This window comes from Pogoniulus pusillus, chromosome 9 (genome assembly GCF_015220805.1).
Source record: "Pogoniulus pusillus isolate bPogPus1 chromosome 9, bPogPus1.pri, whole genome shotgun sequence".
NCBI classification, from domain to species: domain Eukaryota; kingdom Metazoa; phylum Chordata; class Aves; order Piciformes; family Lybiidae; genus Pogoniulus; species Pogoniulus pusillus.
The window spans coordinates 14,041,959-14,057,011 of record NC_087272.1 but is presented as its reverse complement, the minus strand read 5'-3'; the positions used below and the strand labels follow the sequence as shown (position 1 = coordinate 14,057,011).

General features: G+C 46.9%; 1 protein-coding gene and 1 long non-coding RNA gene across 2 annotated transcripts; one reads left to right on the top strand and one right to left on the bottom strand.

The window, feature by feature from the left end:
• Positions 1-861: 861 nt before the first annotated feature.
• Positions 862-11,850, bottom strand: SH2D4A (SH2 domain containing 4A). Its single transcript, XM_064148578.1, has 9 exons — positions 11,605-11,850; positions 10,605-10,764; positions 9,384-9,543; positions 6,868-6,933; positions 6,323-6,458; positions 4,731-4,947; positions 4,245-4,375; positions 3,503-3,723; positions 862-1,817 (listed from the first exon to the last, which is right to left on the bottom strand). Exons 1-9 carry the CDS (start codon positions 11,777-11,779, stop codon positions 1,725-1,727), a joined length of 1,359 nt encoding a protein of 452 aa, XP_064004648.1. The 5' UTR covers positions 11,780-11,850; the 3' UTR covers positions 862-1,724.
• Positions 9,797-13,866, top strand: LOC135178073 (uncharacterized). Its single transcript, XR_010303342.1, has 4 exons — positions 9,797-10,005; positions 10,668-11,737; positions 12,343-12,578; positions 12,750-13,866. It is a non-coding gene; the product is annotated as an uncharacterized LOC135178073 (long non-coding RNA).
• The last annotated feature ends 1,187 nt before the right edge of the window (positions 13,867-15,053 follow it).

The following is a 15,053-nucleotide window of genomic DNA, read 5'->3' as shown; positions in this document are numbered from 1 at the left end:
CTTGGAAAACAGGTCCATGGAGAAGGACACTGGAGTCCTGGTGGTCAGTAAGCTATCCATGGGACAGCAACGTGCCCTTGTGGGCAAGAAGGCCAACAGTATGCTGGGGTGCACTAAGAAGAGTGTGGCAAGCAGGTCAAGGGGAGGTTCTTCTTCCCCACCACTGCCCTGGTGAGACCACATCTGGAGTACTGTGCTTCTCAGTTCAAGAGGGATTGGGAAACTACAGCCCAACAGGCTATGAGGATGATGAAGGGACTGGAACATCTGTCTGAAGAGGAAAGGCTGAGAGATCTGAAGCTATTTAGTCTGGAGAGGAGAAGGCTGAGAGGGGATCTTATAAATGTCTATAAATATCTGAAGGGTGGGTGTCAAGAACAGGCCAGGCTCTTTTCAGTGGTGTCCTGTGATAGGACAAGGGGCAATGGACACAAACCGGAATCAAGGAAGTTCCACCTCAACATGAGGAAAAAAATCTTCAGTGTGAGGGTGCTGGAGCCCTGGAGCAGGCTGCCCAGAGAGGTTGTAGATTCTCCTTCTCTGGAGACTTTCAAGACCTGTGTGGATGTGTTCCTGTGTGACTGTCCCTATGTGATCCTGCTCTTGCAGAGGCATGGGGCTGCATGATCTCTGAAGGTTCCTTCCAACCCTTCACTGTTCTGTGATTCTAAGCTTTGAGGATCATGTCATTAGACACTGGTAACAGATTCACACCTCAACCCTGAGCTGTGCAGTTTGTTGTGTGCCACAAGAGGAGGGAATCTGGGTGAGGGTTAATTTCTTGCGTGATTTCATCCTGTCTTTCCCTCATTATTCTGAATTATGCTATCAAGGAGCAGCATAACAGACACAGAGAGAATGTTAATGTTGAAGGAACAAGGTCTATGTTAAAGTTTATACCAGATGCATCTCAGTAAACCTGGGTACAACTCACAATAAATAGCTCCATTTGGAAAACAGCACTCTTTAGTGGCAAACACTCCTGCACACTGCACTAATACTGATATCTACGTTGCTGCATACATTTTTTGGTAGTCTTTGTGCATGTCGTACTCTCCTGTAGACACTCTTGTAGCCCTCCTTCTTGCCCTTTCAAAAGCTTAATCCCTCCCCATGAAGAAAGGCCAGCGTGGGATTTAAACAGGGGTTAAAAGAGTGAGGATCTGTATTCAGAGACTAAAGGAGTTTCTATGAAAGCCCCTTTTCAGAGAGAACACCTTCCACTGAAAGGCACCGAGGGTTGGATATTTGGATTGAGCATCCTTGATTCTAGCGTTTTACAAGAGTAAGCTTCACATTATGCAAACTACCTCAAGCCAGATTCAGCTCTCCAAGTTGTTTTGTGCCTTCAGGAAGGTTTGATTGCATTCAAGTGTAGACAGTTATTTCCCAGATGACAAACAGCCTTGCACTCAAGAACAACAGAGCACAGAGATCCCCCAGGATATCTGAAAAAAAAAACACTGGAAATGCATGGCAGTATCTCCCTGTTCCACTGATGACTTTGTCACCTCATTCACTTCACTGTGTGGGGTACATCAGGTGCTTTGCAGCTTGCTGGGTTGCTGCATTCTTTAATTCAGGTGGTACCTCAAGCCCACAACAGTGCTTATCCTCCCACTGCTTTGTTTAGAGCAACCATTTCAGGTAAGCATCAGCAGCTCTAGTTTGAAATTCAGTCTTTGTGAATACAAGCATGGGGTTGCATGGTGAGTCCAAGGGGTTCACTCAAAGAGAGAGATGTAATCTGGCTGCTGATCCTCTTGGCCACAAGGGTAAAGCAACATCTCCTTCCCCAAGGAAGTGATGGGTTCCTCCTGTTGATAGAGGGCATGATTAAACATCACCTTTCAAACAGTCCCTACCTATCACAACATGACAAGATGGACAGCATTCTCCCTGCTTCTGTTATGGTGTGGACTTGAGTTCATCTTCACTGCTCAATGAAGGACCCATGTGGCTGACCCTCAGACCTTCATAAAACTGTGCTCAGGAAGAGCTGTCTCACAGGTGACCACAGCTTCAGTGGCATGAAATGTTGCCCTGCCTAGAAAGTGCTGGAGCCAGGACTGTTCAGCAGGCACTTGTCAGGACAGAGTGGCTGTGGACTGTATTCCTGCTTCTGTTCACACTGGGGACAAGGATGGATCCTGGAATGAACATATGCCCTCTGCTCAAGCAGTTCCCCGTTCTAACAATGCAAGTCCCTGATGGTACAGTCTCTGCTTCTCATTTTGCCTTCCATCCTAGCAGCAGCTCCAGAAGTGAAAGAAACTGCCTTCTTCCATGGCCACCTCACAGATCATGAGCAGAACTTCCCACAGCACTTCAGCAGAGTGGGGTCACTCCACAAGTGGTCTGCAGGATTCTTTGCAGGCTGTGGGCATAGCTCTCCCTCTAACAAAGATAAGCACAGCCAGATTTTAAGTCTTCTAACTGGTTTCAGCAGCCAGGCAGCTCCTGCTTTCAACAATTTCAGCCTCAGCTGTGGAGCCCATGGAGAAGCAAATCCAGGTAGAGCTCCATATAGTAAATGAACATAGATATTTTACTCACGTCCAGTTTTGTTCAGCCACATCTCTGTTAGGGTAGGCACTTATGTAAAAGACACTTTGAAAGGGGCTTTTTACAGAGATGTGTAGTGACAGGATAAGGGGCAATGGCTTCAAACTGAAAGAAAATTGATTTAGATTGGACATTAGGAAGAAGTTCTTCCCCATGAGGGTGGTTGAGGTGCTGGAACAGGTTGCCCAGAGAAATTGTGGAGGCTCCAAATCTGTTCAAAGCCAGGTTGGACAGGGCCTTGAGCAACCTGGTCTAGTAGGAGGTCATCCTGCCCATGGCAGCAAGATTGGAACTAGAGGATCTTTAAGGTCCCTTCCAAACCAAACCATTCCATGATTCTATGACAAAACTGTTATCCTGTCCTTGGGCTGATCTAACAGTAACAGAATGAACAATCCCTCTGGCCCTTCTTGGAGTTCATGTAACTAGAGTTGGTGCCAGTAAATGTTGCTGTTACCATTGCAAGGACCTGCCAACCTTCTTCCTTCCCTTCTATTGTTTATCTTGCCTGCTTTAAGATTATAAAGATACCTTGCTCTCTTTCATGATGAAGTTGGAGGCAAGCAGAATTTTCTGCTTACCCAATTTTCCACGAATTGCACAATGGAGAGAATTAAAAAAGACAAAAAGGTCTACTTGAGCATGCTGTCATCTCTCACTACATCAGCATTTCTACTGAAGAGTGTGCAAGCCACATCTGCAAGGTATTCTGCACACTTGCAGGGAGGTGAGTCAAGTCTAAGATGTCTGAGATGTGTCAGGTTGCCCGACATGTACCTCTTACACTGGCAAACCCCTCTGAAGCAGCATACAGGATGTCCTACAGCATCTAAAATGGGTCTGAGTACCCACTTTAAAACAACCAAAGCTATTAGGTCTTATCTTGAAGTGCCTTGAGGCAGTTGACCAGTTAATGGATGCGTTACTAGATGTTCACCTTGTGGTAGTCTACGAGGTCAGCCAGAGTTGAATGTTGTAGCTGGTCCACTCCGAGGAAGCTGTAGGACTCGCTGGAGGCATCAATGAGGAAGTGTTTACACCCTTCCACAGCGCGATAGGAGAGCACATAGCCTTTGATCTTCTCACTGACCCGGACCAGAAAACTCCCTGGTACTGTTTTGCTCAGAAGCTCCTCTGCTTTCTTAGAGGTTAGGATTCCTGTTCAAAACCAATACACAAAGGGGAGAAAAGCATTTGTGTGGGACTGGAAGGAACAGTTCTCACAAGAAGTCTCCTTTACTGCTTTTGTTGCTGCAGTCTGAGATTGAAGTGGTATCTGGAGCAAGGGGGATAGGTGGGATCATGATGTACCATTAGAATGGTGACAGAAGGGTGATGGATGACGAGCACATATAGAGGGAGAATGACCTGGGGCCGAGATGAGTGGGATAAATTGTGGCCAAATCTCTCTCTGTTTAGACCCTGGTCTAAACAGTTACCAGGGTGACCACTCACCTAGTACAGGGAGACAGAGTTGGCACAGAGGTACAAGCTATTTTGAAGGGCTGGCTTCTGTTCTAACATTTTAGCTTGCCCTTTGTCAAAATGCTGAAGGAATTTATATATTTGCAATGGAAAACCTGGCCACATTTGAAAAGGTCCCAGGGCCAGCCCGTGGCAGCAGCCATGGTGGCAGAATTAACTCGTTAAGGAGCTGGGCCAGGGCAGAACAGACTCACCATGGAACCAAGGAGCTATTGTGTCTGTGGTTTTCTGATAACCAGCTCGGAGAGGGAACTGCTCCTCCTTGAACCACTTGATGATGCTTTCTTCAGTGGAATTGGAGACTGTCCTCTGGATTCCCTCTTTCCTTTTAGAAAAGATTTGTTTATGCACTGAGTTAAAACAATGGTATTCTTTTGAGTCCTTGGCAGGACTTGCCTCTTGTTCAGGGTGTTAAGACCAGCCTTAAACAGAAGCTGTCATCACTAGCATAGGGTTTTCAGAGGACAGCTGGCACAGAGGATTTAGGCAATCTTGGCTTAGGACACTCTATTGAATAAACTCATTACCATCCAGGGGTGAACATAGAAACTTCAGCACAACCTAGGCTGGCATATGAGGGTGTCTCCTCCACACAAGGATAGCTAACCATCCCCTCCTCAACTAGACCATGCTAGGGCAGAAGCAGCTCTTCCCTTCTCCCCACCACAGGGTGCTCTTACCTACTCACTCTCCCATTTGAAGTTGCAGGAGGTAGAAGTTTAGGTTTAGGGGGCAGAGGTGGATATTGGAGTGGTCGCCTATCTCCTGCTCTGGCTCCCTTGGAAATATCTGCCTGCTTCCCTTTGTGGACGCCCTGCAGCGAAAGCCTCCTGTAGTCATCCCTGGCTTGCCGTGCAAGGGAGCGTCTCTTCTCGTCTGCTGCCTTGGATTTCTGCACTGGAACAGAAAAGGAGTCCTACAGGAGCGAACATGCAGGCTGCTTTTAAGCTTGCTGCCCTTTAGCTGTCTTCCTGCTTGATGAAGCAGAGGAACAACCCTTTTCACAAGGTACAAGATACACTTAATTTGTGACACATCTGCCATCACTGTTGGGCACCTGCTACTTATCAGGGACCAGTTTTGATTTCTTCGGGAGGCTACAATCTGGCTTCTTTCTGGGTACCAGGTCCCTTTGTATTGAAAGGCTTTCTTTTGTTTCAGATGGTGACTCCTGCTTCAGCCATGGATTTCTGTGCTGCCTTTTGTGTGAGCTGGCATGAGGGGAGGGTATATGGAATAAAAGCTGTTGAAATGATCCCAAATCAGTCCTGTGAAGGATTTGAAAGTGTTGATTTTTTTTGAGGGTGAAAGAGAGTCTTGCTGAAACTGTTATGGGAAGTGGAGAGCTCTGCTGTAAAACCACCTTAGCTGTCTAGGTACAGCTCACCCTAGAGTCTTTAGGAGAGTACTTTTCAGTAAAAATCATAGAATCAACCAGGTTGGAAGAGACCTCCAAGATCATCCAGTCCAACCTAGCACCCAGCCCTGTCCAATCAACTAGACCATGGCACTAAGTGCCTCAAGCCCCTGTCCTGAAGAGAAAGCAACTGGTAGCACATCACTGTCATCTCCTGAGCAGCAAGGGAGGAACTGGATGGAAGTTCATGCATCAGGTCCTCCTTCAGGAAATATCTGGCAGCAGTGATGGATGCTCATGCAAGTCTCATACTGTTTGCCATTTTTCTTCCTATTATTTGGAATCATTACATGAGACAGTGCAGCAGGGTTCTGCTTAGGTGGGATAGGAACAAGCTGCTCAAGGAAGTGGAGTCTTAATCCCTGGAGGTGTTTAAAGCATAGATGTGGCACTTCAGGACATGGGTTAGTGGGCATGGTGGTGTTGGGGAGATGGTTGGACTCCATGAGCTTAGAGGTCTTTTCCAACCTTACTGATTCTACCATTCTGTCTGGATGACAGGGAAGCCCCTTTTATTTAGTGCCTGACACTCCTAGTCCTTGTCCTCGAGGTCAAGTGGTTATTGCAATGTCCTACCAAAAGCCAGCTACAATGTTAAAACTAATTATTCTAGCTATTACTTATGTGGTTCCTACTTGTTGCTTGGTATCTGTAGAAAAAAAATTCCATTTCCCTGCCCAGCTCTAGTCTCAATGCTTTGTGGGTCCAAAAACATTTCTGATGACATAGTGCTGTGTTTCTTGGAAGTAATCTCCACCCAGTGTTCACTTTCAATGTGGTGGGAAGATTCAGATGACCCCACAGAGCCCTAAGATTTCTCAAGCCCCTTAGGAAAAGGTCATCCTAAGATCTTACAGGATTCCTGCCATTCAGGCTCATTCTCATCTGATTTCTGCCATGTGCTCTGGCTCTCCAAGCTAGGGTGGCTCTCTGGTATTGCCTCCTGGGTGGCTGTGGTCTCTTCTGAATTTCTCCTCTGTGCTTCCTTCATCTATGGAAGAAACAGTATGTTCAGCTTTGTCCCAGGCTACTTTTAATCCTGATTCTTAGCTAGTCTTGAAATACTGAAAGCTCCATTCTTCTGTTGTGAATCTCTTCAATTTCAACAACAAAGAGCCCCTGTCTTTCCTGCGGGTGACACCAGAGGAAAGAAGGGAAAACAGTCTGCCAGAAATCATCAGGAGCATCTCCTTGTGCTGCTCCTCACTCTGCCAGCCTGGCCTACTTTGTGTCATCTCCAAATCATCACATTGTACACGAGAAGCAAGGCAATGCTGGATAAATCTGCTTCAAGATGTGAGAATATTCTTGGGTCAGATGAGGCCCTGAGGCTACCTAAGGCTTTAGGATAAATCTGGGCCCTACTCAAGGTGCTAGGAGCATCCTAGGTTACCACTTACCTGTTGGAAGCCATGCTTCCTCATGTGACAGTCTGCCAGCATTTGGTGAACATCTCTGGTTTCCCTCTGGGACAAGGAAAAGAGGAAAAGAGTGGTGAGAAACAAGTGTAGGATTAGGATCATATTTTTGGAGCTATTGCTTTGCTTTTGGTGTTTAATGCAGAAGCATGATTTGACACTTAGGTTAAAAGGTTTTCCCAGCCTTTTCTGACAAGCACTTTTTTTTAATCATCATATGAGAATCACAGAACCACAGAATTGTTTGCTTAGAAAAGACCTTCAAGATTATTGAGCCTAACTGTTCTCTAACCCTATCAAGGCTGGAGCTAAACCATGTCTCTCAGCACTACATCTCTGCCTCTTTGAAATAATTCTAGGGGTGGGAAGCCTTTTACAGTCCTTGAGAACCCTTTCAATCAATAATTTTCTTCTAAAGTCCAATGTAAACCTGCCCTGATACAACTTGAGGCCTTTTCTTCATGTGCTATCACTTGTTCCTAGTGAAAAGAGATCAACCTCCACCTCATTACAACCTCCTTTCATGGACTTGCAGAGGCCTGTTAGGCCTATATTAGACTTAATATGCCATGGGAAGAGAATTGAGGAGTGCCAGGACTGTCGTAAGTATGCCTTGGTTTGCTAAGTGATGCTCCCAAGTGCTGCCAGAAAGCAGTCCCTTCCCTCCCTCCCTCTAAAGCAGGCCCCTGCAGAACCTGCCATCCATAGCTTTACCTGCCTGTGCTTGTTTGGTGCTGTGGCTAAGCTGCAGCAAACCCCTTCTCGTCAAACTGACCTGACCAGCTGCATATCTCATGTTTGCTCTTCCCTGCAAACCAGTCTGGCTACCCTGCCAACAGCCACTAGTTGAGACCAGCCTTTGAAGGTGAGGTTAGACTTGTCTTTGAGCAAACACCCACCCACTTCCCCAGTGGACCCAGAATACCCTCTTGGCACAGTGAGTAATGAGTTAACTGTTCTGCATTGCTCACCAAGGGCATAGTTTGTTTTATACCCTTAACTTACTTGGCTAATATTTAATAAGAACACAGCTTTCCAGTTTCTCTCTCCTTGACAAGAAACTAGGAACTTCAAAAGTGTGTGCAGCAGCTTGTTTTGCTTAGCTCAGCCCCGTGCCCTGCAGCAGGCAAAGCTCAATACCTGGACCCTTCAGGTTCAATGGGAACTAGAGCTGAGAATCCACTTTAACCTTAACTAAAAGGAGGTGAGACAAAGCCCTTCTCCAGACCTAGAAAATACAAGAGGAGTCTTCAGTCTGGATCTTTTCTTCTCATAGCAAAAGCCCCAGAAACCAGGAGAAAATTAGCATTAATATAATGACAGAGAATAAAAGTGAAGTATGCAATCCACATCTATCTCCATGCACAAGAGCTTGACAGAGGGCTTGAGGTTTTTTGGGTGGAGGTGGCTTCTGGGGTTGAGGGTGGGGGGATTACCTGTTTTGTTTTTCTTCTTGTTAGGTGTGGCTAATAGCTTCCTTGGGGGGGAAATAAAATAAGTAGTCTCTTATGTAGTTGCTCAACTTTAGCAAACAGTGCTAAAAAAAAAAGCTCTGCATGACTCAGAGGCTTCTGATAAAGAATTCCCTTCAGTATTTTGGTGGCAGTGGGACAGGCACTTGGACAAACCCCAGCTTTCAGTTATTGAGCTATTTTATGCTGCAACATGGAGTGGCTGTGTAATAAAAGAAAAGGCACTTGCACAAGTTAGCAGCAAAAGGCTGATTGAAAACTGCTGCATGAGACTGGACTTCTCCTGTTAAATTGGCAGAGTGCTCTGGTCCTTCTGCTCAACTTAGGTTGCACAGGTGGTTAATTTAACTCATCCTTTCTCTGCAAATAGCTTTCTGTGGTCAGTTCTAAAGTAGAAATGTATTAATTGCTGGAGAAAATTATTTCTGTATTGAACCACCACAGAAAAGCAGACAGTGCAGTTCTGCATTTGGAGCTGTCCTGTGCTTGTCAAGGCCATAAGCTATTTCAGAAGAAAAAATCCAACAAAACCCAACTCAACCCAAAGCAAAACCAAACCAACAAAAAACCCACTCCAAAATGTAAAACATGCATGTCACAGGATGCTGGAAAAAAATATCTTCATCTATTCTTTTCTACAAGTAGATGATTTGCTTGAGAGCTCTGGCCTCAAATGTACAGATCCTGAGATAGCTACCCCAGTCCTGCCCCAAAAGCCATCCAAACCAGCCACAGAACAGGAGGGTAAGTACTGTGACCCTTGCTTTACCCACAGAGAACAGAAGCAAAGGAATCCACAGTAACTAATCCACCAGTACAGAGCAGACCTATCCCAGCTGAGATCACCAGCACTGGGACCTCCTGAGTCTTAAGGAAAGATAAAGCATGGCTTCCTCTCTGGCTACAGAAGAAAAGCCTTAACAGTTCACTCCCTTTTTTCTCCTTCAAATTTCTTATTCCAGCAACCAGGATTTTCTACACTTCCTACATCCTAAAGCACATTTCCAAGAAAAGAGGGAAAACTACCTTTGCAAGCTCCTGGCTTTTCCCTGGTGCAGTAGCAGCAGTTCTTCTCTCACTTTCCTTCTTTTCTGTCACTGCACATCCTTTCTTCCCATGAAGATCTGTCTCACCCAGGACTCCTGGTTGTGGATGTAGAGACCACGTTACAGAAGAGTCAGTCTCTCTGGAACGCAAGCAAGAGAGGACTTAGGAACCTAAAGGATTCACTTTCTGCTCTCTGCACATCTTGTTAGGAAGCTGCACGTGAGCAGAGCAGTGATGGGACAAAGCAATGCACAAAAAGGCAGCTATCATATCTCCAAACTGGGTAGGTGGAATGGTTAAACCAACGACTTGTGGTAACTGCCTCCACCTGTATGAGGGCACCTGTTGGTGAGTCAGTGCAACTCAAACACCTCACCTGCTGCAGTAACAGAGTTAGCATTTCCTGTGGGCTGCAGAGGCTACTGTGCAGAAGCTAGAGCAGTGTGGGAGCCTCAGTGCCCCGGGGCAAGCTTCAGGCTGGAGCTGGTCTCTGCCAGCATTGACAGGATGGGCCAATGGGCTGACGTCAAGTGAATGAGATTCAACAAGGCTGAGTGCTGAGTCCTGCACTTGGGTCTCAACAACCCCATGAATGTTCCAGGTATGGGGTGATGCTCCAGGTGATGGAGCATGTCCAGAAAGAAAAAGAAGCTGGTGAAGGGTCTGGTGAACAGGTCCAGTGAGGAGCAGCTGAAGGAACCGGGGTTGTTTATTCTGGAGAAAATGATATTAAGTGTAGACCTCACTGCTCTCTATAACTCTGTGAAAGAAGGTTGCAGTGAGGCAGGTGTTGGTCTCTTCTCCCCAGGCTCAAGTGATAGGACAAGAGGAAATGGCCTCAAGTTGCACTAGGGGAGATTTAAGTTGGACATTAAAAGAAACTCCTTGCCTGAAAGGGTTCTCAAATATCAGGACAGGCTGTCCAGTGAGGTGGTTGAATCCCTATCCCTGGAGGTCTCTGAAAAAGGCACCAGGCTTGGTAGAATTAGATTATTGGTTGGACTGAATGATCTTGAAGGTCTTTCCCAACCCAAACAATTCTATGATTCTATGACTGAGGGCTCACAGAAAGCCAGCCTTTGCCTGTACCTTTCACCTGGAAGTCCAGGGCAACACTGGTAACTGAAGCCCCTACAGCCTCCTGGAAATGCCTTCTCCACCACATTTGCCCACCAGGTCGCCCAGATGAAGGGTGCTTACCTGCTCTCTTTGCTTTGCTCTCTTTCTAACCTCTTTGCCCTTTGTGCCTGGATCTCTTCACAGATGGCCGCGTACGATTTATCTGCAGGATGCTCACCCATCACCCACACCCAGACGTCATTGTCAGCACCCAGCTTCCAGGTCACCCTCTTCCCGTTGGCTGAAAAGAAAGCAGCTCTTTGGGAAGGGCTGTTTGCTCAGCAGCTCCATATCCCACCACTGTGCCCCCCAGCAGCTAACAACAGCAAAGCATCTCCCAAAGCTGCCATGTGTGGGGACAGTTCAGCTGGGACACCATGCACACCTCTCGTTTTGTTTCACAGTGCTGAAGCCAGGTCAGACAAGGAGGCATTTCTGTGTCTGCAAGCAAGGGAGAAAACTCACCACTGTTTCCTTTCTTGCTTGAATTCCTTGCCCCTGCCCTCCCCAGTCTAGGTGAGGGTGACCTATCTGCAAACAGAGCACGTGACAGAAAGATGGGAGAAAAGTGCTACCTTCCTGGCATGCTGCAGAGTCCTGGCAAGGGAGCTGCAGGTTTAAAGGCACTATGGGAACCCTCCTCCAGATCTGGCGCCCCAGGACAGATGTTCAAGTCCATGTTTATTTTACAAACAGATTCAGAGGCCTCATTTAGTGGGAAGCCTAAGGAGATGCATCTCCTGGGGGCAAGTAAGTCCTGTCTTCCCAGCTAGGGCAGTTGAGCAATTTGCTCAAGATGGCTTGTCTGGGCCAGGGAGTAAACCACTGTGTGCCTAGCCAAAACTCCTCTATCTTAGGTGGGTTGGGTTTGGAAATACAACTCCGGTATGCCCCTGGGAGAAGAAATTACTCTAAGGGCATGTTACCTCTTATTTCTAGGGATCTAGTCAGATCTCCTCCAGAGAGAGAGAGAAGCAGCCACCAGGCAGACGCTCACCTTAGCACATATTACTTCTTATTTCTAGGAAGCTAGCCAGATCTTTGCCAGAGGGAGAGAAGCAGCCACCAGGCAGACACTCACCTTTTCTCCGTAGTGGCTTCTTTGCTGAAGCCTTGTCCGCAGCAGCTTCTCTTTCCTCCCACCGTCTGATCTGTTCCTGCCTCATCTTGAAGAAGAGGATCTGTTTCTGCTCCTCGCTGAGTTCTGCCAGCAGGTCAGGATCAATATACATGTCTGATAATATCTGTTTCAGCATGGCTGCAGGTTTCAGTTACACACGTTTGTGGTGATGATCTCTGAGGATCAGATCCTCTTCCCGGCTCCAATGAGAAAGAGTCCCTCCTCTGCCTGAGCCAGGAGCAGGAATGCAGGCGTGCCAGAGTAATTATGTTTGGGTGGTGTGGTTTTTTTTTAGCTCAGACTTCCTGTATAGACAAAAAAAAAAGTAAGTAGCTTAAAACCTGCTGTTAGAATTCCTTGAAATGAAATGAATTCCACACAGCCTCTGCCCACTGTGCAGCGAGCCCTGGAGTAGGGCGGTTGTATTGATACTCTGATAAACCCAGTTGATAGGATATCAAAAGAGAGCCAGCGCTCCCCTTAACAGTCATCAGAGGTGTGGCTTGGCTGGGTCCAAGCAAACATTCCTGCTAGGCAAGGAATCAATGAACCCATGACTAGACGGTTCCTCCTCCTTCCAAAGAGGAAAACTTTGATGATCAAAAGCCCAGACTGCCTCCTTTCACCAAAGAAAGGTGGGGAGGACTTTTGGCTCTGCTTTTGAGGTGGCAGTAGGAATTCTACTGTGTTCCCACACAGCAAAGGCAGCCCCATGGCAAGTCAAGGGAGTGCAGCTGGTTTGAGGAAAGACAACTCGGATGGTCAACAGACGAGGAACTGAAGACAAATCCTGGCCTGACACATCTTCCTGATGGACCCTGCCCACGTGGTGAGCCTGGCATGGGACATCCCTGTCGGACAGGATGAAGAGGATGAGAAGGAGCACCCCTGTTCCTGCCCAGGATGCTGAGTTGTGTCTGGTGCATGCCGGCAAGGTACAAACACCCACACAGCTACGCAGCTTTGTGCATGTGGGTTTATACTTACAACAAGGGGATCGCTTTAATCCTGGGAGCTCTCCTGGCACTTGGGAAGGTGCCAAATGAGAAAACAGAAATATGGACTTTGAAACCACCTCTTTTCCTTATCTTTCTCTATCAACTCAGGGAAATCAAGAGATTGGTTGGCAGCACTTTTGATGACAGAGGCAGACTGACGGCTGTGCAGGAATTGCAACACCAGTAGAGAGCACCTGGCTGGCCCGGGGTAGCATGGACTTTCTGGACAGAGTCTTGAGGAATGTTGCCAGCAGGCTGTTGGAAATGGAGCTAGTGTCAGTATTTGTGTGCTGCTTCTGCACAAATCCTGTGAGTCTAAGGAACAAGCATGCTAGGACATAGCAAAGTAGGTAGGAAGGGGGCTGGTGGGACAGTAATGTGGAGGCACAAAGGATATAGACATGGCAGAAAGACCTGTGCCAGGGTGAAGTGGGAGTGTATTTTAAATCCTTCAGTCAAATCAATTAACCATCTTACAGGAGAGGGGCTGGATCCCTAAGGACCAAAAGTGTCAGGGGCACCTCCAGCTTCAGAGTATGACTTCTGCCAGATAAAGAGAAGAGAAGAGAAGAGAAGAGAAGAGAAGAGAAGAGAAGAGAAGAGAAGAGAAGAGAAGAGAAGAGAAGAGAAGAGAAGAGAAGAGAAGAGAAGAGAAGAGAAGAGAAGAGAAGAGAAGAGAAGAGAAGAGAAGAGAAGAGAAGAGAAGAGAAGAGAAGAGAAGAGAAGAGGAGAGGAGAGGAGAAGGAAGTGGAGGATGAGACAGTGGGCACAATACTGAAGGGGCATATACAGAACACATTCAATGAGTTGAAATGGGGCAGCACAAGGCCATTCTTCATAAAGTCAGACTGGCAGGACAGCATTTGCTGCATGGCTCCCTTTTCCCCCATCTCACCCCCATGACAGGATTAGGGAGGCATCCCCCCACTTCTGAATATGAGTTGCCCTAAAACTGCTGGAGATAGAGATGAGCAAAAGCCCAGTGCAATGAAGTTCCCAAGCACTTTCAGCAGTTAGAGCTTGGAACAGCTGGAGAAGCTGTAGGGAGGGAAACAAAGAGCTCCTCGAGGACCTCAAAGCATGGAGAGAGTTCCACCATAGCATCAGGGCACCAGAAGCCAGGAGCAGGAGTCTTGGAATGTGAAGTAACTAGGAGTTAGTGGTGAGCCCTCTTATTTCTATTTTGTTTCTCTGGTTACTTTATATTTTCCTTATTAAAAATGTTAACTGACTTCCAGAAGTATGGAACTGTTTGTTTGGGGTTGGTTTGTTTGAAACCAAATGCCTTTCTTGATTAAAAAAAAAATGCCTTTTTAGGCAGGTGGTCTCACCTGGGAAAAGCTTTCTAAATATCCCTTGACAGTAAAATCATTCCAGCTCAGCAGCAAAAAGGGGTTGGGATGTCCTTAAGCCATGGAGGGGGCTGGCACCTGTAGAGGGAAGAGCTTTTTCTGGAGAGGGTGTTGGTGAGCAGTCCCTCAGCACTTGGGATACCTGATCTGTTAAACTGCAGAACTGAGGAACACTGCTGGAGGATTGCTGTCTAAATTTCACTGCCTTCTGCTCCAAAGTGCTTCCTGAAATAGAGGCCATCTGCAAACAGATCAGGGTGTGAGAAAACCACCTCTAATCATCAATGCAACCCTTAAGCTTTTAGTTGTGGTTTTTATGATCAGCTCCACACAGGACACTGTGAAGGATACAAATTTGGGGATAAGTGAATGTCTTCAGAAGGTACTTGATGTTGCTTTGATCACTGGGGGCATGATAGCCTCTTTGTCTGAGCCCAAAGTGGGTTTTATTTGAGGAAACCAACAGGATGAGATCCTTTATGGATCTGAAACAGCCACTGAAGTGGATGGTAGCTCTGGGCATGGTCTGAGCTTGATGGTGTGGCAGAGATGCCTTCCACAAGCTGTCCAAAATGAATCATGATGTCTAAAATTGCAGGAACTTTCAACAAAAGAACACATGAGTAGCTGAAACCCTTTTATGCCCTTCAGGTGGAAAAGTATCATTTGTGGTTTGTGTGGGCCAAATGCCAAGTAGCTTTCTTAAACAGAGGCCACTCAATTTCCTGCCCAGGGGACAAAAAGGCCAGCCAGCTGGTCAGGCTCTGTCTTCTGACTCTGGATCAGCAGAATGATTTTTCCCCAAGAAACTCTTGAGGACAATTGCAGTTCACTAGCCAGAGGGGTGCCTGGAAAAGAATACAGCCAACGCCATCCTGTAAGGATGTCCTTGCTACAGCTGAACAGGGGCTACGTGCAGCTCTGGCTGGCAGGAGCAGCTAGAACCAGCTGGAAGAGTAGAGTATGAGCTTGAGTCCTGCATTCTGCCCCTTCATACATCACTAAGCAGCTTGAATCCACTCCAGCATCACATCAGCCTTCCTTCTCACCCTTTGGCTGC